The sequence below is a fragment of the Thermobia domestica genome, chromosome 13 (genome assembly GCF_964235325.1).
Source record: "Thermobia domestica chromosome 13, izTheDome1.hap1.1, whole genome shotgun sequence".
NCBI classification, from domain to species: domain Eukaryota; kingdom Metazoa; phylum Arthropoda; class Insecta; order Zygentoma; family Lepismatidae; genus Thermobia; species Thermobia domestica.
The window spans coordinates 145,722,269-145,749,890 of record NC_137466.1 but is presented as its reverse complement, the minus strand read 5'-3'; the positions used below and the strand labels follow the sequence as shown (position 1 = coordinate 145,749,890).

The window sequence follows — 27,622 nt, the reverse complement described above, 5'->3', positions numbered from 1 at the left end:
GTTATCCTTCAACACTACAACGCAACGCCGCACACAAGCCGCGGGGCACCCCCGCGTTGCAGAGGCTCCATTTCGGGGATATTTTACCGCATCCACCTTACCGGGGATGTTAACCCCTGTGACTTTTGGTTATTCCCAAAGCTTAAACAGCTCACGACCAGTTTCGCATCTAACATGGAGGTCCTAAGACAGTGAATTCGTAATGTCAACAACTGGGATTGGCTCATTCTTCACCGACGGCATGCAAGAAATAGTGAATCGTTGACGCAAGTGCGTCGACGCTGGTGGGAACTATATTGAAAAATGACTTGCGTCGACGCTGGTGGGAACTATATTGAAAAATGACTTCTCGGAAAGCAGAAGGTTCAAGCTTTCATGTGAGGATAGTTATTCATATACAACACTTAATAAAAAAAATTAGTGGGTTGAAAATTACAACGAGATACGTTGTATAAATTGATAATTACTTGTATTTTTGGGCAGAAAGTGCTTCTACATAAGCACTATACCAGATATAATGTTAATTTAAAAATAACAAAAGAAGAATGTTTTCAAAATATATAAGATATATACATTATTGTATAATTAGTTGCTATGTAGTTGTTTATAGATACCTAACAAACATGTACGATTGCAAGACAGTCTATGTGCATATTCATTCAAAGAGAATCAACGAATAAAATTGTTTAATACGTATCATCGTTTTGTAATTTCCGTATAAAAGGTGAGAATACTAGTAAATGTAATCACGGAAGATATTTTAAGGTGTGAATAATTACTACCACTAAAAGTTTACTTATATTATTAGCCGAACCAGGGTTAACGATTACCTTTGGCGAATCGTTGTAAAATAAAACTAATCGAACAACCGTAGTACTCGTTAGAGTGCAGAATTTGAGAAAAAAACCGAATTGCTTTTTCATTCATAGTGCGATATATTAGTTCCAATATTGTTTATGTATCTTTAATGATATAGCAAAACATTGTAAATATTTATTACACATTTTATAGTAATATATTATGGTGTAGTTTCTAATTAAGATGAAATTCTCTTTGTAGGTGGTAGCAATCAATGACCCGTTTATCGCTTTGGATTACATGGTGTACATGTTCAAATATGATTCCACACACGGAAGGTTTAAAGGTGAAGTGAAAGCTGAAGACGGCTTCCTTGTTGTGAATGGTGAGTGTATAATACAGCTACAATAAAGGGTTTCCAGTGTGAGCATGTCAGATGGGCACAATGAGTTCATGTATACGTTTTTTACCGTCGTGAGACTGAACAGCGTGGAGCTTTGCTTAGAATTTTGTTTACTCCTTGTTTTCTTATCTCAGTGTAATAACAACAGCGGTAATGACTAAAACCATCACTGACGTAATTCCGGAGTTTTTCTTTAATCAGTACTTTACTTTTGTACTCTTCTATTCCAGTTCTTTTCACTTTCTCGACTATTTCACGTTAATTTAAATGACAGCGAAACAGTTTTGTATACATGATATTTCTAGTGATTAGAAGTAACTTTAATTCAGTCAAAAATAAATAGAACAATAGAAATAATAGCCATAACTTATTTTTAAGAAAGCGTAAGGATTTCGTACTTGACAATTTGTTATAAAACCTGTATTATTTGTTAGGAGAACAAGATGTAGTCATTCATATATTCAAGAAATGTAAATTTGTTTAATATTAATACAGTGTAAGAGTTAGTCTTACGGTGCTTTTTAAAATTGAAATTTATTTTGACCAAATTCACATTCTTTTGTTTTGACACGTTAGTCAGTCCAAAATAGGTCACTTTCAGTATATTTGATCAATGTTCTGATTCGCGAGGCTCCTAAGACAATGACAAATCGGACAGTATCGGCTAAAGTATATTTGCTTGACTGGTTAAATCTAAGCATAACTTGTATTTTATGGAAATACCACTTCATAAAAAAATATATGCGTATATCCTGATATATACGGCGAAGTGATGGTTGTGTTTAGGTTAGAGACCTGCACGGGCCGAATTTTTCGGCCCGAGCCCAATCCAGCCCGAACGTACCTAGGCCCGGCCCAGCCCGGGCCCGAAAAGTTTAGGAGATTTTCGGCCCGGCCCGATAACTTTTTTAAAATTCTTCGCCCAAGCCCGGCCCGGGCCCGATAAATTTTAAAAGTTTTTGGCCCGACCCCGGCCCGATAATTAAAAAAAAATAGCTCGAGCCCCAATCTTTCTCAAAATTTAGTACTAAATTTGACCTAATCTCAGAAACCTTTTCTAAACACTGGTTTACAACCTGACGCTTGCCTCCCGAATGTTACCATTGCCTCCTAGAACTTTGCCTGTCATCGAGAGAACAAAATCTCCATTCCCTGTAACAAAAACCTAACTTAATTGATTTTTAGCATAAAGTGAGGATGGCAATATTGTTTAGCGACAGTCAAAACATTCCCACCCCTTCCTGTTATATTTTGAGTTCAGTGAAGGTCAAGGTCAGAGTTCAATTTACCGCATAATGCCTGCAATCCTCTATAGTGAAAGTGGAGCCACTAAGCAACACAAACTGTAAATAGCTATTGCATTCTTTGTAACATTTTTCACGGACACACTTCTTCAACGTCTGGCTTTATTCCAATTATCATTTAAAGAAAGTCTATAATTATTAAAGAATTGCAATTGATCGGGCCCAGCCCGGCCCGACCTGAAGAGAAATCAGTTCGGCCAGCCCAAGCCCGGCCCGGCCCAAAGAAATAAGTGTCGGCCCGCCCAAGCCCGGCCCGGCCCAAAGAAATAAGTGTCGGCCCGCCCAAGCCCGGCCCGGCCCAAAGAAATAACAGAGTCGGCCCGCCCAAGCCCGGCCCATGCAGGTCTCTAGTTTAGGTTATATAGTTATTAGTGTTTTTACATGTTGGCCAACGTATTTGTTTTGAGACCTATAAGTATTCATAGTTTATCGTACTCGGAGCGACTAAGGATGAAAAAGTAGTGGCTTTCGAAAATATTTTTCTCTTAAATTACCACTGTAAGGATGGTCATTTAGATGGAATAAGAATATTAACTGTAACCTATGTCACTAATAACAGGAAGAAGAATCTCTTAAGATAGTTACACCTAAGAAAACACACTTAGTTTCTACATCTTGTTAATAAGTTACATAACCACATTTACATTCGCGGCATCCTCTATTCCTATCAGTTTTTTTTTTCTCTCTTTATAATTCTTTCAGTAAAGGAAACAAATTTAAGATTGATATAACAAAAATGTCATCTTATTGTTCACCACGTAGGAATGCAGTCACGTTATATTAATAGGACAGGTTAATCGGTACTAATACAGAAGAAACGAAGAAAAGTTATAAAATTATGCAAAATATTAAAAGTACATAAATTAGTGAAAAATATTAAAATAGTGATGACAGTAATGTAGAATGAAAATTTCTAGAAAATTACCAAAAACAAAAGAAAAAAGCAAATATAAAAATACTGGTGTGTTAAACTAACATTGGCATTCTGTGTAAATTTCAAGTGGCATAGATCGGTGACATAAAACTTACACTGAAACCTATGCTACTTATTAAGTCCCCTGATATTACAGGAGGGAAATGGTTCATAAAAAGGGTGTGTGTGATTATCATAGCTAGCTATACATGATCAGCAGCGTGTTCCCATGCTGCTTACAAAGTTGATGAATTGTGGTATGGAGTTTATAAATCTCCCGTTTGAAGAGCTCAGTTACCTGCGCTGTTCGACACGGTCATCATCCATAAAGTAGTTCGGGGTGACTCCACCTTTGGAAAGACACATATGGAAGAGCACAATGTTAAAATAATGCTGACCGGTGAGTGTACAACGTTCAAAAATTTGAAGGTCTGTATTCCCATATATTATCCCTTTCCACACAAGAACACCCGACCAATAAAATGATACGGGGTTCATTGCGTGTTCCTAGATCCCAAATGATAGTACATCCAGAATCACTAAGACTGAATTTGCTCTCATCGGAGAACAACCCACCCCACTCCTCCTCGGTCAATTTCTGAAGTTCTTGCCACCACGGCAAACTGCCGCTGTTGTGCGGATGTCAACGAAACTCAACGTAATCATAGTCTGACAATGAGACCGCTCCCATGCAGTCGACGTGCCACTGTGGAGCATGAGATTGGGTTACTTAGTCCTCTTAGATGTCTACAACTGGACTTACTGACGCCGGGCGCTTCTTACCTGTTGCACAACGTAGCATTCGTTCGCTACTCTAGTCGATCACCTCTCATTCGTGTAGCATTGCCTGTGGTTCGGAACACTCATGCATATGAAACCTGCTGTGGGCAATACAAAGCTTCTGGGTCACACTTAATTCTTCTTCTAGTTTCCTGATAAGTTTTCCGTTTGAAGTCGTCAAAATGTCTCCGGACCATGTTATAACAGTACCGCAATTCTTGTAACTTGACACACACATCCTTTCCTTTTACTCAATTGCTTCAAGTTGGAAGCATTTATTCGGCGCTCCAGTTACACTATGCAGCGCTTGCTACCAGTGCATGTGTGAGAGACTTCTGGCAATATGCTGCCAGGCTTTCATTAACTTCCACCGATTACGCAATATTTACTTCGTGTATCTCGTCCTTAAGTTTTGCACACCAGCGTATAGTTAATACCAAGTGGATAGTTCGTTGGCAATGTGCGGAAATAATTTTAAAGATACTTACACGGAAAGTGTACTGTAATATACTGTTTTGAGGGATAGTGTGGTCTCGGACAGGTAGAGAAATTAGATACCGCAAGAGTATGTGATCGTTCATGCGAATAGGTTAGTTTCGCCTAGGTACAAGAATGGGCAGTGGGTGTATTTAAGGTTGTAAACTAAGTGGAAAGAGTAGCAACTAGCGGAATAATGAGAAGTGTTTTCATAAAACCGGCCTTACATTAACCAAAGACAGCCAAATAGTCGGAAGGAGGTAGGAGAGGATGCGGAGAGGGGTCAGAGTGCATTGACCGTGTACCAGTCTTTCTTGGGAAGGCATTTGTCTACCGTGTGCTCGAGTAAATACAGTGTAAGGCTTTGTTGCATTACTCACAATACCGTATACTTAGTTTTTCTCTTGTATACTTTTAGGTTCTCAGACTCTGTCCCTTTTTCCCTGAAACTATGAAGCAGCGCTCAAATAGCGCCACCAAACTCCTCTCCCAATGGTAAAGCCCATCGGGATAAGTGTTGTATGGCGTTACCTTGTCTTTTTAAATTGCCAAGCAGGGTATATTGGGTAAAAAGAAATCTTTCTGTTGATCAGTGGCTATTTCTTGTGACCCGTCACCAGCGTTTCCTCATCAGTTTTACATTTTCTTGTATACACCTGAAATGACGTTACTTTTCACCAATATTTCACGATTTGGAACATACGAAAATCTGTTTTAATGAGGAATTTAATAAATACCTGTACATGCAAAAATACAAATCAGGTTTAAGCGGTATCGTATCACATTTTGAACACAAAATAGAATTGCGATATAAACGAAAATTTGTATAGGTTACTTTCCGAAAAGTAGATAACTAGTAAAACAGGGGATTCTAGTGAAAACACAACAAAATGTTCAAGCAACGTTTAGCTACTATGTTGAACGTTTGTGTGAAATCGAGTTTGTCATAGTTAAGGAGGTTCACTTCCTAGACTGCATAATTTCAATTATTCGTATCCAGTAGTTAGTAAACGTTTCATATGGACTCAAAATCTGCTTACAGTTGTTTAACTACGCAAAAGGACCGACAAGTAAAGGGTCCAAATGGATGAATCGAGTTGCGGGATGAGACATAGTGCGCCTAATAGAGGTTGTGAAAATATGTATATGTGCAAAGTTATAGCGGCTAAGCTCCAGATACAGAGGGGGAGGGGGGTCAAAGTTGGTGAGATATTGGCTGTGCTATGTTATAGAAATAAATCAAACTTTTAAGTAGTAAAAATAGTGATAGATAGACAATGCAAACTGTGGTAATTTCACATATTGGCAAAAGAATGGGAAGAGTATATCACAAACCTCCGCCGCCATCTTAAAATCCGTAATTTTAAAAATATGCGATAGTTTTTGAAATGGAAAGATAATCATGTGGTATATCAATTAGGGCCAACATGTTTTCAGTCAATTATGAACTTTAGTGATCGTTATCTGTACTTATTTGGAAAATTTAGGATCATCTTTATAGTTATTTACGAAAATCTGAGACTGATACTCGTATGTTGAAAGTTTGGATTATCAAGAAAATACATTCGACTGTAGTAGTCCACTTTTAATCCTGATATCACATGCTACGCTCGTCCCAAGTTGCTATTGCTTATGAAGGCGGACAAAGAAAGTTGAATGAAAAATATAGTAAGTAGTGAAAAATAGTTATCTACGTACAGTACGTAATAATTGGGTTCCAACCTATCAGGTTTTATTGTGTTGTGGTTTATATTAGTACGTCATTTAACAAAAGGTAGCTATATAAACTCCACATAGTTTTCACCAAAAGCGCATAAAAAGCGGAAATGGTTCTTCCAGACCGGAACAGTTCTTTTCGGCATTATGTGAAGCAAATTGGAAGTAATGTCATAAATAATAATATACTAATATACAACTTGGATATCAAATTTTCGCTGTTAGTTTTCTTTGTAGACATTAACTTACATGTTTCCGTAACCCAAACTTTCAACATACGAGTATCAGTCTGATTTTCGTAAATAACTATAACGTTGATCCTAAATCTCCCAAATAAGTATATTACATGACTATTTTTCCATTTCAAAAAAATCACATTTCAAGATGGCGGTGGAGTTTCGTGATCTAGTCTTCCCATTCTTTCGCCAATATGTGAAACTACCACAGTTTGTATTCTTTCACTATTTTCACGATTCAACAGTTTTTGATGTATTTCTATAACATAGCATAGCCCTTCTCGCACCAACTTTGAGCTCCTCCCCTTCTGTTTCTTATGGAGTTCAGTCGCTATAACTTTTCACATACACATATTTTCTCACACTATCGGACGCACTACGTCTCATCTCGCAACTCGATTCATGCATTTGGATCCTTGACTTGAGTTTGGTGACATCCACTACCATCGAACAGAAAATGTATATAAGGATAGCAAGCAAGAAATAGCTTGGTTCGGTTCTTCTGTCCTAGTTAATGTGCGGCTACTTTAATGGTAGTGGCAGTCAAACTGGTACCGAATATAGGACAAGTTTTATCAGGATATCTGGAAGTCCTTTGTATTTCATTGAACCAGTTTAAGGTTGAAAGGGGAGTAGTAGTTTCGGTAAAAGATTAGTCGGAAAATTACCCGTTAAGGCAAGTTGGTGAATATTGATAAAAATACTTTGTAATACATAAATTTAGAGAAATATTAATGAAATATTGCTGAAACATATCATGGACTGACTTGTACTGATGCAAAATTTTATTTTTTAAAATTAGGAAACAAGATTCACGTGTTCGCTGAGAGGGACCCAAAGAGCATTCCTTGGGGAAAAGTTGGTGCTGATATTGTTGTTGAATCTACTGGCGTATTTACAACATTGGAAAAAGCTAGCGTAAGTATTCACTTCCTGTCAGCATATAAAAAATTTTAATGTCTCATATGTTTGAGAGTCGATCCGTATCAAATCAGCAATTTCATTTCAAAAGGGACAAAATTTACTTACATTTTGTTATAGTATTACATTCAGGGAGTTAAACACATTCAAAGAATGTTGTAGGAGTTTTGTGGCCACCATTTTGTATAGGCGCGTCAGCGTATTTTGCACTTTAGAGGTTTGCGTGACGTTTTTTGTAAGCTATTGAGTTCCAAGAAAAAAAGAAGGAATGAAATGTATAACATTGTTATGTGCACCTTTAGACGTAGTTTAGTGATACGAAAATAAAAGCTTTGAATGTTGTGGTTTGAAACCTAAAACTCTGAAATTTTGAATTAAAATGTTTACATGTAAATTTCCGTCCATAATCAACAATCAAAAATGAGAAACAAAAGGAATCTTCTGTGAAGATGATAGTAATTATTGTGAAAAATAAAGTTCCATATTACAATTTCATATTTGTTTTACAAATACTTACTGTAACTTAGTATTATTTGGAAGTACATAAACTTGTTGTAGAAAAAGTGCCGATATACGCCATGAGCAATCATTCTAACTATTTTAATTTGCCTCCTTTTCAGTCTCACCTGGAAGGTGGAGCAAAGAAAGTAATTATTTCCGCTCCCAGTGCAGATGCTCCCATGTTCGTTATGGGAGTCAACCACGAAAGTTACGATCCAGCCATGAATGTAATTTCTAATGCTTCCTGCACCACCAACTGTTTGGCTCCATTGGCGAAGGTTATCAATGACAACTTTGGAATTGTAGAAGGGTTGATGACAACCGTTCATGCAATCACCGCCACCCAGAAGACAGTCGACGGTCCATCTGGCAAAGTAAGGAAATTGTTTGTATAATCAATTTTAATGCAGTCTTTGAAACATCTTACTATCATGAACTAAATTTAACGAAATACTTCTGTAGAAGCTGGATAAGTTTGAAGCTTGCAAAGGGTCCTAGAAGTTCCCAAGAAATTTTAGAAGCTCCAAAATTAAGAACCCAAAGGGGAAAACATGATAGTCCTTTGCATTCGTTAATATCTATTTTCGATTAAGTAAATTCATGATAGGGCCCGGTTGATTAGAGGCACTCAGGGCCCTTGACCGATCATGAACCATTAATTTTTAGTGAACAAATTGTGCTTTTATATCGTCTTCATAATTTAAAAGTGCATATTAAAGTAAGATTCTTAAATCTTTCGCCAAGTGTACTAGTAATTAGAAGTAAGGATTTAGATCAACTCGATAAAGATGTTGTGGATTATCAGGTCTCCCTCCAGGCTGATGCCTCCTACTGATTTTGTCGTTAAGGTTTCCCCTTTTGTTTCAGTACTCCCATTCCAGAACTAGTAGTCTTAAATAATTTCCGTAATTTGTCTGTTTAGTTTCCTTGTACCTACTTCTCTTTTTCCATCAGTTCTATACAGTATTTTATTTTATCGTAGAGATCTCTTTTTAATTGTTTACTTATTCCCTGTGGTTGTAGTTGGATCTCCTGAGCAGTAGACTGTGTGGAATTCGAATCACATGTTCTCCCTTCGGGAATCTAACCCGGGTCTCCCATGCCAAAGGCGCGCACGCTAACCGCTTAGCCATGAGAGAGTTCGTCAAAATTGATGGTAGGGTAAATTTAATGAATTCAGCACAATATTACACACACTTTGAAAATTCTCTTTCTGGTGGTACAGTCCCTCTAGTTCTGCGTGGTGTAGGTTTTTGTTTCCATCTTGTACGGGGTTAGGCTGCGATTATGGTCTTTACGAAACTGTTTTTATATCTAAAGTATCTTACTATATTCGGATCAGTATTCATTTAAATGTTGGCAAATCATGAAAATATCCATAGCAGATTTTTAAGACCTGATGGAGATAAGTAAAGGCTTCCCTTAGGTTAACCCTGTTTGATCAAATAAAATTCTTTATAAGCTTCCTTGTGAACATTCCTTGTCATGAACTAGCAAAATCTTATTTAATTTCTGTATAAGAGCTCAGGACGTCGTATTAAAAAAGATTGAAGTGACGTATGCGAAAAACGGGCTGTCACGAGAGAAACTAAGACTTATACTAAAAACAAATGGTACCATTGCACGACCGAGTTTTCTAGTTACGACACTACTGGCGCTAGAAGAGCTGAAACTTGCTTATTGACTGCCAGGTAAATCCGTGCATTTGATTGGGTACACCTCGTCTCGCTAATAACACTGTTCAACAAATTTTGATCGAAAGTATGTAAATTCTTTGAAATTGCAATTTTTACATTCATTTAAGCATAATATGAAAGGAAATTATAATAGAAGAATTTTCTTAGCTTAGGTTGTGAAAAAAAACGCCCTTGTACAATCCGCAGCAAAAAACCTGCAACATGAGCATATAAGTTTATTGTGAAATGACGAAGTCTTTTGCTCCAAAATAAGCGTGCACGGGAGGAGGCCGAGGTTTATCCTGGCGTGATTCGTTAGACTTAGACGTTATGTTCATTTCCTGTGCTGTTAGGCGTAGTTTCACAATAAACTTACATCCTCATGTTGCAGGTTTTTTGCCGCGGATTGTACAACAGTAGCTGTGTATATATACAAATGTATTAATATTTATAGAACATTTAAGTAAAATCCTTGTAAAAACCTACATTTCACTTTTTTTTTTTTTTTTTTTTAATATATATATATATATCTATTTATCTGTGATGTGATAAGCTGGGGAGTTAAGAAGTACCCTAACCTATAGCTTTCTATACCCTTGTACTTCCTTTTTCAAAATTGCGCAAATACCAGTTTCACAGCGATACAGAAAATAAAGTAACCGTGGTCGTAATAAAAATCAGTATTAACATCAAAACATGAAAAATATGTACAAATACCTTTTTGTGCAACAACTACACTGCAATGTAGACAAAAGTTTCAAGTGATCACTTGTACAGGATTATGTTTATTTTATTTTGAGCGTCTTGGCTTGGCTTGCCTTTTGTAGGTTACATCTGGAGCATCCCTTGCAATAGTCCAACAGTAGTCGGCCAATATGTTAGAACTCCACTTTCCCTCATATCTCTTCTCCATGGCTGCAATATCTTGATGGAAACGCTCACCATGTTCGTCACTTACTGCTCCACAATCTTCGGGAAAGAACTCTAGATGTGAATGAAAAAAGTGGAGTTTCAGAGACATATTGCAACCAAGATTTTCGTAGCACAATAACAACTTTGCTACCAGTTGTTTGTAATTTGTTGCTCGGTGTCTTCCCAAGAACTGTGAACAAACACTCTTCAAGCTTTCCCACGCAGCTTTCTCCTCACCTTGGAGAATTTCGTCGAACTTGTGATCTTTGAATAGTTGCCTAATCTGTGGCTCTATTAAAACACCCTCTTTAACTTTGGCATCACTTAATCGAGGGAATTGTCCTCTTAGGTACTTATAGGCCTCATCCTCTTGGTTCATGCTCTTAACAAAACTTTTCATAAGACCTAATTTAATATGTAGAGGGGGAAGCAAAATTCGGTTACGATCTACCAGTGGTTCATGCTGCACATTTTTCACTCCCGGCTGAAGAGTTTCTCTGGTACTCCAATCACTTTTAGCTTCCACTCCGTAGGTTCGTAATTAATTTTAAGTGCCCTCATGAGACCATTTACATCTGTACATGCCACAAGTGTGTCTTCCATAGTAAAAAATGAAGTGAACATCTTCTCCCTATTCCGATACACTGAAATATTTACTTTTTCCTGCAATAAATTCCATTGCTTAAGCGTGACGCTAAAATTTCGGCTTTGCTTTTCGAGAGGTCCAGGTCTGATTAGATCACTTAGTTCCTCTTGAGTAAGTCTATGTGGTTCACATGGAGGTTCTTCTACAACAAACGTAGGGTACTTCGAAGTACTTGATTCAGGAGCTTCAACTTCTTGATCATCATCAGAAAAAAGATCGTATTGTTTAGGTGGGTCAGGAACAGGTAGTCCTTCTCCATGTGGAACAGGGCGCATTGCAGAAGGAATGTTAGGATAGATCAAGGCCCGCTTCTTCGTGGAAATTCCCTTGACGGAAGGAACCATACAAAAATAAGTCTGATGTGGTCGCTTGGCTCCCTCCAAATCATGGGCACTGCAAAAGGCATTGAGCGCCCCTTCCCATTAATCCAATTTCTTAGATTGCTGGCACAAGTGTTACACACAATGTGGGGTGCCCAAGATTTATCTTGGCCTCCAATTTTACAACCAAAGTAATATTGATAAGCTTTTCTTATTAGTGGTGTTATAGTCTGCTTTTGTGAGGAAAATGTCACTTCCCCACACACGTAGCAGAAGCTATCCGCACTGTTTACACAATTTCGCGGCATTTTTGTTTATTGAAATCCTCAAAATGTCACTTGAAATAGTTCCGACAACTATTTAAAAATATACATTCGAAATACCAGTATTTTTGCGTACTTGTTGTATTTTTGTCCTGCACTACACAAACGTCACACCCAAAACGCTGATAACTGCACTAAACCTGTCTTTTCTAACAATAGCAGAACACTACTGAGATAAAGAACACAATGAAACCAAGCGTTCATATAGTTTCTCCAGTGTTGCCGGATCAGTGTAACATTTTACCCCAAACGAAGCGAATATATTTATTTTTAAAGCGTTATTATTAGACATGGCTGTAAAACTAAAAGTAGAGCTAATATTCGAAAATAACTTTCAAATTCGTGATCAACACCACAAAATCAGTAAGAATTAGCTGATTTTGTTCAATTTACATTTTCGTTGTTAAACAGTGTAATCATTCAATGTAAGTGGATGCGCCCGTATTGTTAGGCTCCTACTGAATACGAATAAATATGAGCATATTTTTCGTGGGACCAAGGAAGTAAAATAACTAAATACGGGCATTCTCATTGCTTCGTACTTGATAACGTAATTTTTCTCTTAATTCAGATAATATATACTGACGTTCGAGTCGCAGGATTCGTAGGACAAGGTATGACGTACGAACCATTACAATCCCAGCAGAATAATACTGCGTCCTCAATTTAATGATTGTGTTTGTACCACGAAAGGGGTTTTTTCTAGTGAAGCGTGGACAAATGAACAGGATATAAACACGAATGCATTCGAACGAGGCCGGAATCGGATGGTTTCTCGTACTGCAAAATTTGTGCTCGTATAAGGCATGCAGTCACGAGAATGGTGTGTACATGAGAACCGTACGCAAGTCTGTACACCGCGCAGTGACCACACCACAGGATGATTATAGAGCCGTACAGAGTTAGCTGAACGCTGGCCAGGTAATAATGGGTGCATGAACACCAGTATTGACGTCCTGAGTGGCTCGCGGTCGCGTTTTCAGACTAGTCTCGCTTTATCCTGGCCGCATACGTGTTAGAAGCTATCTTGGTGAGTTCAATCCGACTTGCATGGTAGAACGCCATAGCGACCAGTTGCAAGTGTTATGTTGTGGGGCGCCATTGGATAAACACGCAATTTTAGCCATGTATTGAGCGTAATCTTACCAGTGACCACTATATCAGGAAAGTTTCAAGAGGCTGAAGTCTTGCCCTTTAAGACAACTCTAGACGCCAAATTTCAATAGGACAATGGTTGGTCACATATCCCGGAATATATGCATACAATTCTTCGAAGAACTGCGAATACTACTGCTACTGTGGCTTGCGCAGTCGCCTCACATTACGTATCGACACATGTGGGAATGATTGGTTGGCACCTTTGCTGTAGGACTGTGATGGAATAGTGTTGCTGTTTTGTAAACTCTTATGCAACGAACGTATCAGGGGATTCCTCGGGAATATATCGGACACCTGTTCATTTCGATACAACAATAGAGGTTCTAATTGCAACATGTGGAGGCTTCACACCATACTGAATTATCAGTGTTTTACAGTTCTGGAATTGTAGTTTTTGTAGTCATATAAACGAACCTATGGTATAAACTACATTCCACTCAAACTTATTAACATAAAAATAGGGACCACGGTATCATCCTTTTACCTACTGTTTTATCGTATTGAAAAAAATTTAATTTTTTGTAATTTTGACATGAGATTTGAGAACTTCTGTTTAATCTTTCAGTTGTGGCGAGATGGGCGTGGTGCAGCTCAGAATATTATCCCTGCTTCAACTGGTGCAGCTAAAGCTGTGGGCAAAGTTATTCCATCTTTGAATGGAAAGTTGACAGGAATGGCCTTCCGTGTTCCAGTTCATGATGTATCCGTAGTGGATTTGACAGTGAGGTAAGATACAGTTCACATCTTAATTGTTACTGAAAAACTTACTGCATATAGTACAAATGAAGGGGTAATTTGGATAAGGGCGTATCGACCTATTTCTGGTTAAATGAGATATACATATTTTCTGCAAGTTTGAGCATGTTCGTATGTATCTAGGTGGTGTTAAATTAATATTTCTGCACCGTAGCAACGCTTGTCTCCAAAACCAGTGTGAGAATACGTTGTTTAATTGCATAAGGGCGTTTGTTTTTCTGCTCTCCTGAAAAATTGAAGAATTGCTATTTACGCCCTTATCCAAATTTACCCCTCAATGGAATATTATTTTAACGTGCATATATTCTGTTAAGAAACTTGTGAATTGTTGAAGGTAGTTTGACCTTTCTACCTAAACTAATTAAATCTCCGAATTGTACTACTATGCGATTGACAGGTTTTTGCTTTAAACTGTTTAGTAATTCAGATTAATTAGAAATACGTAAGTACTCCTATAACTCCACTCCTTCTGTTTAATTAGTTCTTTAGTTCAAGCCTTTATTCAAGTTCTGGAAGAATTAATGCGATGTAAGTGATATAGTGAAGTGAGATGAAACATTCTTCGTTAAGAGCCATGTAACTGCTTCAGATATAAAGGTGGACCTTTTGTTATAGTAAAGCTTCAGCGCAGTTTTAACAATTTCTTACAAATAGCACCACGTTGAAATCCGACATCTAGTCATCAAAAAAGAATACGTTCAAGAGATTGTAATAGCCTCATTTTATTGGAAACTGATTCACAACGGTTGAACAATTTGTGTAGGAAATAAAAAAAAAAAGCTAATGAAGCACCCATCAACAAACTTTCCGTAAAGTGCAGGGCACTTTAGCACACACGAGAACGAAATATTTAGACCTAAAGTTGGAGATTATGCTTTCAAGACAATGTAAGTCGTCCGTCGACTTGTATGCATGAAATGTTCTGCTAACATCATGATCGTACAAGTAATTATCATTGCGCTATTAACAAGATTAAATTGTCAAGTTAATAGTAAACCAGTTTTTTTCCGAACAGAATAACTTAGTTTTGATCAAGAATGTCAAGCCGCCATATCTTGTTTCAGAAATTAGTCCCTTTACACTAATATGGCGTGATACATGGTCTTGCAAGGGTGACTTAGCAACTTGGTGGGCAAAGAATATATTAAATCTGAGATAGTTTTGATTGAAAAGTATCTGAATTGGTTTCCATGAATTAAGCATTTAAAGTTGTCAATTATTTTCATTTAAAAAAAAAAATCAATAACAATAAATAAATAAATAAGAGTACGTATTTTAGGTTCCTGGTAACATCGAAACACGAACAACTCGAAACCCAAAATTCCAAAACTGATATGTTAGTTCGATATATACGTTATCCGTGAGTTTCTCGAAAGGAAGTAAGATGATCTCATAGTATCTCATAAAATGCTAAGATTAAATTTCATGTATAAATTCACCGAAAAATTTAGATAGTGATTTTGGATTTAGGATATGATTAGTTGGATGTTTAACAGTTAATTTGTTGTAAGTGTATTAACTTCTCTTTTGTAAGGAATATCTGCTCACACAGGTTTGTCCTGGCATTGTTCGTCTTCATCAGTTGAAATCGTAAGTTTTTGTGCGTTCATAAGTCCAGTCTTTATCTTAAATTCATAATTACTTGTAATAAAATTTCGCATTAATTGTTTTTCGTACACTTTGTTCCAATTTTTTTCTTTATTTTTTTAGTCAATATCATAGAGCGTGATAAGAAAATAGACGTTACCACTGACTTTGGAAGAAAGTTAAAATGCGTAATTAGAAGAGAATACCTTGATCAAAAGTTCTTTGTGAATAGCAGCATTAAAGAAGTTAATACATATTAAGCTAACTTAACTCAGTAAAAACAGCTTTACATCGAGGAAATGCAGATTTGTCCGAAACGGACAATCTTCAATGAACTTATTCTACCAGTTTTGACATTTAAATGGAGACATGGACAGGTGTGTGATAGGACTAAACTGCAGATAGGAAAAGTTAAATAGTTCAAGAAGTTATCGTGAAATAAAGGTACTGAAGGTTTAATGGGCCGGATAAGTTTCGAGAAGTCTCGGTGAATCGTTCCAATAAACTCCTCTAGACTGAAGGTTACAAACTTCACTGCAGTAGTTTCAATGCAAGGTTCTCAGTTTGTCATAACTAAAACGACCCTACTTTAAAATGGATGGCAAAATACACACATCTTTGCATTGAGGTGTTTTCTCCATCTTGACCAGACTTGAAAGTGCAAACGTATATGTGGAAAAATAGTTTTGCTTCATTGCATGCGAATTTTATCCACATTAGCATGTGAAAAAGCCCTCTAAGCAACAGTATTCTGCTGAGGTAGGCATATTAGTTTTTATCGCATGCCAGGTACGAACAAAATTTAAGTCTGAAGGGGCTGGTAACCGATATCGTTATGATTCCCAATGACAATTTTTCTCTGTATATACTTCCAGTGATATAGTAATTTGCAAACGATTTGCTAAAACTTTGTCCCAATTCGGCACAAAACATGGTATTTTAGTTCGTGGTAGGAAACAAGTGATACCAACTAACTTCTGGTAGTTATTGTAGCAGTAACACTTCTAAACATCTTGCAGAATAATCGAGATAATGTTGTAGATATTCACTCTGATCTGAAAAATGTTTAATTCTATTTCTTCCCCTAACTTCATTTAACCAAGTATTCAGTTTTTCTTCATTTATCATTTCTGTAGCTTATAGCACGTAATCGTAAGACGTTCATTTTTTTATTTATTTTTATTTAAGATGTGTAAAAATTAGTATCTGTTTATATAAAATATGGTTATTAATTTTTTCAGACTGAGTAAGGAGACGACATATGACGAGATCAAGCAGAAGGTGAAGGAAGCAGCTGAGGGTCCATTGAAGGGAATTTTGGCTTACACCGAAGACGATGTTGTATCCTCAGACTTCATTGGAGATAACCACTCATCGATATTTGATGCCAAGGCTGGCATCCCATTGAACAAACAGTTCGTGAAACTTATCGCATGGTAATTTTTTTCCTCTCCTTAGTTCTTAATATCACTTAGTTAACTAATAATTTTTCATATTAGTGACATTAATTTGGAGATACGGTATTGGCATTTCAGATAGAGAAAAAAAGTTTCTTTACGAATAAAAAATTAATATAACTATCGCTCATGCCAATGGTAAAAGTACCCATGCTTATTATAATTGTTATAAATTAGGTAGTTTAAGGGTGGTGGAAGCGAATGGAATTGTGAAACATTGGGACCACGAGAAAAGTAATCCCAAAATTGGAATATAAATTTGCTTTTATCTCAATTCTTTTGTTTCTTCCAAATATTTCATAAATAAAAACCCTGTTTACATTATATCCTGTTCGTATTTTTTCAGATACAGAAGTAACAGATAATTAGCAAAGTAATTTTTAAAAAAGCAGTAGTATGTAAAAGTTGATGAGACAGCAATTAACTTGATATAATTATAAACACGTGTTCATAATATGCTTTTGAAAACTGCTTTTGCGGTTTCGGTTTTGAAAATGCCGTTTCCATTGCCGGTTGTGTTCGATCTGCAGGCCTCCTCTACTGATTAGTGTCCGGCATTGAAGTTTCCATTGCAGGAGATTGCATTGCAGTTGCCTATGGGTGTTGCATCCCAGTCTTCTTCATAGGCCGGAGACTGTGCGGACTTGAAGATGGGACAGGCGCAGTTTTGAGGAATCCGAAAGGATAATAGTCCATTGGGCTTGTATCTGAACTCTTAACAGGGATGACAGAGAAAGAAATTGCCGAAATTCTGATTTCCTGTTCATACGGCGATAGAATTCCAGGAAAGTTTTCGCCGTGTGGCTGGATGTCTTCTTGATGTAAGTCAACCTGGTTCACGTCTGGTCCTTACAGTGCAGGGATTTCATACTGGTACATTTCAGTCAGGACGTGAGTGTAGTAGTATGCAGCATGGATTTTGACATTTCGCTCCATCTTTTGGAGATAGTTTGCTCCTGTACGAGAGACTGGCCACAATCCTGAACCCTTTTTGGAATCTCTTCGCACTGGCAGAAGAACGTCCTTCGGGCCCTAGGCGTAAAGTCTGACTAATCGCTTGAACTTATGTGAGGTAAATTCACGTCTCATCAAGAATAAAAACTTCTATCAATCACCCGCGAAATGAGATTCATACAGCCTCGTGCAGTTTATTTTTCGCTCAGTCATACGATACGGTTTCAAGGCGTGCACACTGCTCTTGCGAACGACTGAGAGGTGTAAACCCTTGTGAATGCGGTTGATTGTCTCCTATGATGTGCGGCATTTCCTGGCCATTGTACACTTGGAGATTTTCAGAGGTCGGTATACGTCGAGCCACACGCAATAGGCTGCGGAGTCCTCTTCACGGGAGGTAGTTTTCTACTGCTCGCCTCGGTGTGGTGGGATCAGGACTCTGTGCTGCATATTTTCGTATAATACGATTCACAGTGGCACAACCCACATGAAAATCACGCACTTTACACATTTCTAGGACGCGCGACGCCGTGAATTAAGCGTCGGAAAGTCCCATCCCAGGATCTGTTTGATTTTTCGGGGCTTCATACCATGCTCGACCACACTGCGTGACTAACGACGTTACTTGCCTCATGGCAATATTATGGTGGGAGTTGCGAATACGCGGTACAGATGCACATTGACTTCAGCTCAATAGAAATTAATCGACCTCTATGAGAAACAGATTCAATACCACATTGATATGTTTAAGATTGAATGTTACCCCATTGAGTACAGTCATACTATAGACATTCTGCACATCAACTCTGATTTCTTCAGCTCCAAAATATAGCAGATATCTTAAGATATTCAGAATAAAAACACGTTGAGGAATTTTCTTGCGTTCATAACACTATTCACATTAGAGTACGCGCCAACTTGTCACATTTCTTTTCCCTTCGAATCTGGCTCCCGCCTCACAGTTGACATTGTGGTCTTTGTACTATCTATATATATAAAAGAGAACGTACAAATCCTTTGTTAGCTCATCACGCTAATACGGCTGAACCAATTTCTTTCATTTTTGGGGGGTTATTAAGATTTGGACCCTAGATGGTTTTTATCATATCACTTTAATTTTCAATTACCAGTGTCTTGAGATAATTGACCATTCAAGTGTCCATAACGTACAAATCCTTTGTTAGCTCATCATAGCTAAATCTAACCGTATTTATATGCAACCCACATGACAGTGTCACTCGGCGGGTTAACATAAATGACAAGCGATATAATGTTAACATTTACTCCAATCTTCTATGGTTTTTATCATATCACTTGAAAGCGAAAAAGTAAAAATTATCTAAGTAACAAAGTTTATTGCGTTCCGGGGTGACCCCAGCGAAGCGGGGTGAACGCTGCTAGTTTAAAAATATATATATTTTAGACAATGTACAGATCGGAAGACGATTGTTTATTCCTGAGGAAAAAAAAATGTAAGATCTGTATAACTTTCTTCAGAAATTGAGAAGTTTGTAAAGAATATGGCTAGGATTTAATTACTGCAACAAATAAATTACCATTTACTAAATCTTTCACTACAAATCAGTACTGGAAGGCACTTTTTAAAATTATTATAGTAAAATATATTGAATAAGCCAATCAGAGCTTCGTAGTAGTGAAGTCATTGATGAAAAGCTACTTATTTGAATCTATTAAAAGTGCGAGAATCGTGGAAAGATGATTCTTCCTCAGTCTTGAATGACTCCTGGCATGTGCAGTATAGATGTATATTGACTTCGGCACAGTATGAATGAATAAACTTCTGTATTCATCCATTTTCTTCCACCACTGTGACAGCAGTAAGTTATAACCTAATTTGAAAACTGGAATATTGAATGAAGTGACTGGATCCTTGATTACCATTGGAAATATCTTTTCTTTGAACTATTGATTTCCTCCATCAGATCAGCTGACTTTTGCAATTTGGTTGCCTGAAGTGGTGTTGACTGAACCGGATCTTGGAAGTATATCCCGAGTTCCCCTTCTGTCCTTTGTATTACAAGCATTTGTCTTTGTCAAATAAGATACGTATAATATCGTGTGTAAACTATAAAACTGCAATTTGTTGGATTCTACTAGTCTTCAATGGAAATGCTTTTTCTTGTAGGTTTGTCTTGTTTCCTTGTTTTCTTTTTCCTTCGAAGATCTAAGTGATTCAGATGTTTTCCAGCACTTGAAGTGAGCTTGAGGTCTCTAGCAGTGCGCCATATTATGTTGGGTTAAGATTTTATTGATTTACTTAAGCTGTCTGTAGAATAGGAGGATATTGATATAAGGTAAAGGTCCCCCCCCCCCCTTCTATTTGGGACAAGCCATAGAAGATCCAAACGCTGCGTAGAAGTGAGGCTCCACAGTTTCGAGGCTTTACCCGCAGGTAACCCATAAAGATATAATATACGCGTGTCTTTATATAGGCAGTATTGTATGTCGGGCTTTTTACTTCAGTTTGATTCGAATCTTTGAGCATGGATAGCACTCAAGTCGACGTGTTTTTTATCATTTCATTTTGATAACGAACTATCCGTAAGTTGAGATAATGGATCATCAGTGTCCATTTCATTGCAATGGAGCCAATTTCTCATTGTTGTAGCACACTCCTGCCATCTACATATATATACTATTTAACAGGTCGTTCAGATCGCTTCATGTGTCGCTATTGTTGACTGCCAGCGTAAGATTTTCCTTGAGTTGATATAAGTGAAGCCGGTTGAACGAAGCTAATAATTAAAAAATCTAAAATGTACTAAACTGTTTCAGCTATCACTGTTCCCTTCCTCAGTAGCTCTGGATAAAGTAAGTTTCTCTGAATGTCACTTTACACTTTCTCCGTGTGCCCAGTTGAAAAATATTTAACTCTACTTTCGAGCTTTTTTTTCTACTACGAACCACAACTTATTTGTAAAGACAATTGGAGTGTAGAACTAGTTTAGGAGAACTGGGCTGACCGTAAACACTTCGTAAGGTTACCGCTTTAATCACTTACGAACACGTATATTTCAACTTAGCACTCCATTTAAACGGCAGTTAGTGTATATTTACTTACTGACATTGGTGCATTTCCAATCAAATTATTTTTTTAAAAATAAGAACATCAACTCCGTTGAATGCATCTAAATTTTCCGGAACAGTTTCTGCCACTTTTTTCTGAGTCATTGTTCATTGTTGATAATCTAATCATTTTGTAAACATTTTTACCTTTGATGCAAAGATGCAAAATCAGAATGAGAGCTCTTGATAAACTGATTGTTGACTTAAAATAATTTTCCTGTGAGAGACTGACGATTTAGCACTATTTACGTAGTACAAATGTATTTGAGCTAATTCGATCTTTATGTAAGGGTAACTTAATCTGGTGTACAAAGTCAGAGAATATATGGCCGAAAGTGTTCAGAAAAACTTAGTCACCGCAGTTAATGTTTCCACTTACCTTTTTAATAATTAACAAATACGTAGTTAATATGGAAGTAAAATTAATGTTTAGACTATTAGTTGATATGAAATGGGGGAGATGGATAACTGTGGTGTATAGAATTTATAAAAATAGTGTTCTCCTTTTATTTACATCTAAAATGTATTAAACTGTTTCATCAATCACTATCTTTACAGTAGCTTAAGAGCAAGTTTGTGATTAGTAAATTATAAAATTTAAGTTCATGATTGAAACGGTGACCTTTCAAAGCGCTTTCAACATAGTTCCACGGAACTAGTTTTGCATTAAGTTTCTTTACCAATATGTTCTGGTGCAAAATGTTTGTAGTAGCAGTTAAAAATAGTTTGAAAGAAGTTATCTGGGTGTGAGTTCACAGTAAGAAGTATTAACCTAATTTTTGACAAAGTGCAAAAGGACATTGTGAGAAATAAGTTTCATATGAGTTATCCCGAGCTAGCGAGGAATAGGACAGTGCTGAAATGTTGAGTATACTATATTGTATTTTTAACGCATATATCTTCCACTTCATTTCACAACTCTAATGATCTAAACAATTAGATGTCTCTCATAAGTGAGACTTCCATTACACAACCACATTAACTGCAAACGTTACCTAGCAGTTGTGGTAGATGAAATGGACCAGCCCTGTTCTTCCACAATGTCATAAGCATTATCCCTTAAACTCCACTTTCTATTGTGCTGCCAAAATGTCTTGAGCCGTGGCAAAAATGCGAACTAAAGCTCACACCCTCACACACCCACGCGTTGAGCCAATAAGGATTCAGCTGTTGCTAAGCGAGAGAAAGCGAGTGGAATTCCTTCAGCCGATAGCAGCGCTTGCAACGGAAGACTAGATATCAAGTCAATGTGGCATATCTTTAACAGGTGACACATTCATTTGCTTGGGTAAATAACAAGAAAAGAATGTCACAAGGTGGACGAGTATTTCAGCGGCTATTTAGTGTAGTCTTTCTCATTCTTTTCTCTTGAATAATCTTAATAATAGTTTTACCTACATCTTGGGTTTTTATCTTGAATTTACAACATTTACTTAACTCTGCTGCACACACACACGTATATACGTGTATATATATATATATATATATATATATATATATATATATATATATATATATATATATATATATATATATATATATATATATATATATATATATATATATATATATATATATATAATTGTCAAAATTCCGAAATAAAATGAAATAGCCGTATTATGTAGCCAAACTGAATTTAGCCCAGTTTAACTATACATTAAGACTTTGTTTCTCTTCCAGGATTTTGATTGAATTTTGTATATGTATAAAACATGTTAAGAACGTAATGCGTGAACATTGCAGCAGTTGTAAGAAAGCATTGGAAAATATCAAGATAATGAAAATGAACTAACCAAGATGCAGTTAAAACTTGATTCTTCAATTAAAGAGGACTTGACAAAGGTTCCAGTAATAGGTGCCGAAATCATCGTCCCACAAAATAAAAATAATAAGTTGACGGAACTACCTTAAGTTAGTTGAGCAAGAAAGTGAACTGGTTCCTTTCTATTTTCTTCAGTTACATATAGTATCATTCTTAATTTTACTTATTTTTTCCAATACAATTTAATTTGCAATTGATAAAAATGTTTAATGTTCGTTCATTCATAAGCGTATTTTAACAAAAGTTCTACCTTGCAGGTACGACAATGAGTACGGTTATTCCAACCGAGTAGTCGACCTCATCAAATACATCCAGACCAGGGGTTAAGTAGACAATAAATGCGGCTGGACTCGTTCTTGTGTAATACTTCCTCAATCGACTGATTGAGTCAACGTGAGGTATTAGCATTTCGATGTTTTGTGGAGATCTACCAGTTGAAAACATTTCCGTCATGTTTGTGTAGTGTACATGCTAGAAACAATGTTCATTCACGAGAAAAGAGAAACAAGTAAAATGTAAAATCCATCACTGTACGGTAGTTCCCCATAAAATATATAACAATAATATAAATATACAATTTTGTAGTTTTATTTTTCTTGCCATATAAATTATCTGTAGGGGTGGGAGTTTTCTTTAAATCTAAGATTCAGAGTGGATCTAATGAGTTATTATTATTATTATTATTATTATTATTATTCATATTTTGAAAATATGAGCAAATGAGAGTAATAAAACTTCAAGTTATTGAAGATGTTGGACTGTTTTGTCAACTCTGTTTAAATTAACACAGTCTTAGCCTTCATTCCTGCTGTTTGTATTCTATCAAAATTTTGATCACACGCCACCATTGGTTTCTTAATCTCGACAGATCGCTCTTTTGTAGTCGTATACTGGATTAACCTGTTGAGAGAAGTGGCATCCATGAGATGACAGCAGTATATAAGGCATCCTCCACATAGTTGTGTGCGCGTGAGAAAACCTAACGAAGCACATCACTCTCAAACATTTCAAAACCTTTCCACCATTTTTCACGTTCTTCAAAATACTGCAGAAATGAAAGAAATTAAAATTTACTGCGTAAAAAATGCCATTTGGTGAAATAGCTTGTTTTTATTATTGATAATACATAAATTATGACGTCAGTTTTAGCCTACTAATAGCAAGAGTGGTGAGTTTCAAACCATGACTGATTTACGGAGTATAATTTTTGTACTTAAAATTTTTGAAGTGGAAAAGTGGTAACGGAACTGAGTACTCTTTTAGAAAGTCTTGTTTTTAATTTCCATTCAGATACGCTCCCCAGAGGGAGGGGAGCGGGTTTAATCTTTTATCTTGGGTTCTTATGCTTGTAAAGCTACACAAGAAATTAACCATAATCTGAAAATACTGATCCAAGGATATTCACATATTCGTATTCTTACTGTAGCGTGGATCACATGTACAGTCCGAAAAAATAAATAAATAAATAAATCTGCAACTTGAGCATGTGTTTGTGAAACTACGTCTAACAGCGCAGGGAATTAACATAACGTCTAAGTGGCACGTATCACGCCAGGAGAAACCTCGGCGTCCTCCCCTGCACACTTATTTTGGAGCTAAAGACTTTGTCGTTTCACAATAAACTTACATGCTAATGTTGCAGGTATTTTGCTGCGGACTGTACCACCCGTTGAACACGCACCTGCGCTCCATGATTCATCATGGGATCCGAACGATATAAGCTCCCACGGGGAATCGAACCCAGATATCTCAGGCCAAAGGCATGTACTAAGGATATAACCCCGAGGAAGCTCTTATTTCATTCAAAGTAGCTGTCAAATTTTCCTTAAGTCTTCTATAAAAGGGGACTGTGGCCCCAACCCTGGAATTGAAGAATCAGTTGTATGAATTGTTTCCAAGCACGAAAATATTCTAAATTTATAACTCTTGTAAAAAATTTGATGCCAGGTAATTAAGAAAATACTTGTACAAGAGCATTTGTGGTTTTGCTGAAAACTGCCTCTGGGCCACTTTCAGTCCTTCCACCTGATATGCTGAGCTTAGCCTGATATACTAAATGGTCGTAAATAGCCAGATTGATTCAAGTTCTAAAGGGAAATAATTCGAAAACTATCAACACTAAGTTTGTGTTAATGATGAAACTAAAGAAATGGTAAAGTTTGTCGTGGCGATAGAAGACCGCACACTAGCCTAGTTTCCAAAATTGCATGCAGTAGAAAGCATTGTTTTGGTATGTTTTAAGTTATCATACAATGTGCATGCTATAGACAGTTCTTGTAACTCTACCGCTAGGTTACCAAAGCATTTTAAGATTGGCTGGTAGCCTTCACACATGCGCTTCGGTGATCCGCGGCTCTGAGCTGCTATGAAGATCACCCCGCCGGTAGCTGGCGAAGAAGAAAATAACATGCAATCTTATGAGTCCTTCACACGAGCGTAAACTCAGTTGGAATGGAGAAAAAAGGTACAAATATTTGATATTACTCTGATGAAATGCACATTTTATACTGTTATACAGTTTATCAAACGAAGATATCAACATCTTGAAGTAATTAAAAAATTTCCTACACTGAGAGATAAAAGAAAACACTGTAAAAAGAACATTCTTCCAGTCTTGATCGATTTATAGGACGAATACACACTGTTCCTTTTTTCTTAGAATTTATCGCCAAAATTAAACTGTAGCTTCTAACTTTAGCATGGCTGCTATCTTGGTATCACGATCTTTTGAGCGCCTCAGAAGTACTTAGTACCTTTACACTACAGGTTCACAAGATTCTAATGTGAAATATATATATAATGTGTGTCTCTGTCTTTTAAGGGTACTGGATATCTCAAGGTAAGAGCACGAACGCCGAAGCCGTTGGATTGGACGATGTGCTGCAGATTATTTAACGCTTTTTCTATGGCCGCCTAGATCTCCCAATTTACCAGTTCGTGATTTTTAGTTTTGGGGGCATGTGAGAGCATATGTGCCTCCACAAACTTTGGGTGAGCTCCAGTATCTCATTACAGCTGATTTTAAGACCATTAGTAGGGATATACTACAGCACGTGTGCAGCGAACTAGACTACCACATAGATACATGTCCTAGGATGAAAGGTCACATCTAAAATTTGTAACAGTATATCTGAAACTTGGACAGTTTGTGTGTAGTGTCATGTATAATTAGTTATGGTATGTTACATTTTTTTTTTCCATGATTGATCGGATTTGAACTGGTTAACACTGTAATATAAATCTTTGCCCTCTCCTGCGGATGCCCATCCCAATCAAGTACTTTGTCAACTGGTAACCAGTGCGGCTGTGGCGTAGTCATTGGATTATTTTTAGTTTCTAGTGTTCATTGGTTTATAGAGCATATACACCTGCAGATTTTCATTTTGTACATGTGTTGGTCTTCCGGCACATTGTGCGTCTTCGAGTATTTTGTCATCGTCCTTGTTAACCACCGCTGCACTGTCCGCGTAGTGACGACACCTTCACCAAAGACCTTGGCATATCTTCCGCCCCGCTGCCGCGACGTTTGACCCGTTTGAACTCGTACAGCATACACGCCATTATGACGCTCTGTGGAGGTCCCATGTTCACTCTGTCCTTACTCAGTCACGATGTAACAACTGTTACAACCAGGTAGTATGTTACATATACCCACACCAACAACAGACCTCCACAAAAAAAAAAAAAACGATAGAATTTTCTTGGTTACCTTTTATAGTTTTTTTTTTTTTTTCTCGTTTTGTGAAAAACGAAAGAAATCTCATTATAACACACATTAAAATATTACATGAATAGAAATAGTATCTACTGGTACTGTACGGTAGACGCAAGGGAAATAAGTTTTTGGAAACAGTGGCGGTGGAAGATAAACTTTGCCCAGGCTGAATTTTACAAAAAGAAAGTTAATTTGTCTCGGATAGGAAGCAAAGTCCATCGTACGTTTCAATTTCTCTCTTCCAACACAAACCATTTTCTGCGGCCCACAGTTCTCGCGATTTACGATTGTTATTACCGATACTATTTTCATATATTCATTCTTTTAATGTTTCCACTCTTCTTTCGAAATAAGGCATTCATTTAGCGCTTCTGTACAACAGAAAGGCGCGGGCATCCATGGCAACACGTTTCTCTTACTTTTGTGTGTTTGGTCGGAAAACAATGTCAATGTTTGGTAGCATTTGTTTCTGTGAAAGTGCATTTTCCAGCATCAAGATTGCGAAGAATCGCTTCAGAAGCTATCTTGTAGATTCTTCTTTAAATCTCCTTCGACTCGACTCGCTACAACAGGAATGGATGTAGATGTCCCAGCCCTTGTAAACGCTGCTAGTCACCCTCATTTGTCACACTGAATAGATAGGCCTATGTAATATTTCAAATACATTTTTATTTTCTTTCGTAGTATAATAATAATAATAATAATAATAGTTATTATTAGCTGCGGCCCTCCACCTTACTAGTAAAGATAGTTATGGCCCTCAGGCTCATTACAATTGGACACCACTGTAGTAGACTATAGCGAGTTACAGGAAAGAGAATCTTGTATAAAAAGTGATATTATTAGAATTGACCATTATCATAATATTCGAGATGAAAAATATACTCAACGGTCGTTGTCCTTAGTTGTTTGCACTGTAATTCCCATAATATGCTCTTTCATTTACTGATATGAACTAGTCAGCAATGATACTGGATGATATCGTAGCTTTCTTGCGAAGACCTTTCTAAATTGTGAAGAATCAAGTGGTTTAGTCCATGTTGGGTCATGGTACTCCGAAGATTTCGTTTCTTCGCAGAACCGAAAATGATCTAATCTTTCTGCTATCACTGGCGTCATAGAAATTGTAAGTTAAAGTATTATGAACTTCCGAAAACATA

The 27,622-nt window shown here is 36.9% G+C and overlaps 1 protein-coding gene across 2 annotated transcripts in view; it reads left to right on the top strand.

Moving 5' to 3' along the window:
• The window catches only part of LOC145668616 (glyceraldehyde-3-phosphate dehydrogenase-like), a 62,411-nt gene extending 39,087 nt beyond the window's left edge, over nt 1-23,324 (top strand). For both annotated transcript variants that reach the window (XM_081736655.1, XM_081736654.1), the window contains exons 3-8: nt 1,060-1,183; nt 7,430-7,545; nt 8,169-8,423; nt 13,650-13,810; nt 16,669-16,863; nt 23,005-23,324. In XM_081736655.1, the coding sequence (XP_081592781.1) occupies nt 1,060-1,183; nt 7,430-7,545; nt 8,169-8,423; nt 13,650-13,810; nt 16,669-16,863; nt 23,005-23,074 (921 nt within the window). In that variant the 3' untranslated portion in view covers nt 23,075-23,324. The remainder of the gene's footprint in view (nt 1-1,059; nt 1,184-7,429; nt 7,546-8,168; nt 8,424-13,649; nt 13,811-16,668; nt 16,864-23,004) is intronic.
• The last annotated feature ends 4,298 nt before the right edge of the window (nt 23,325-27,622 follow it).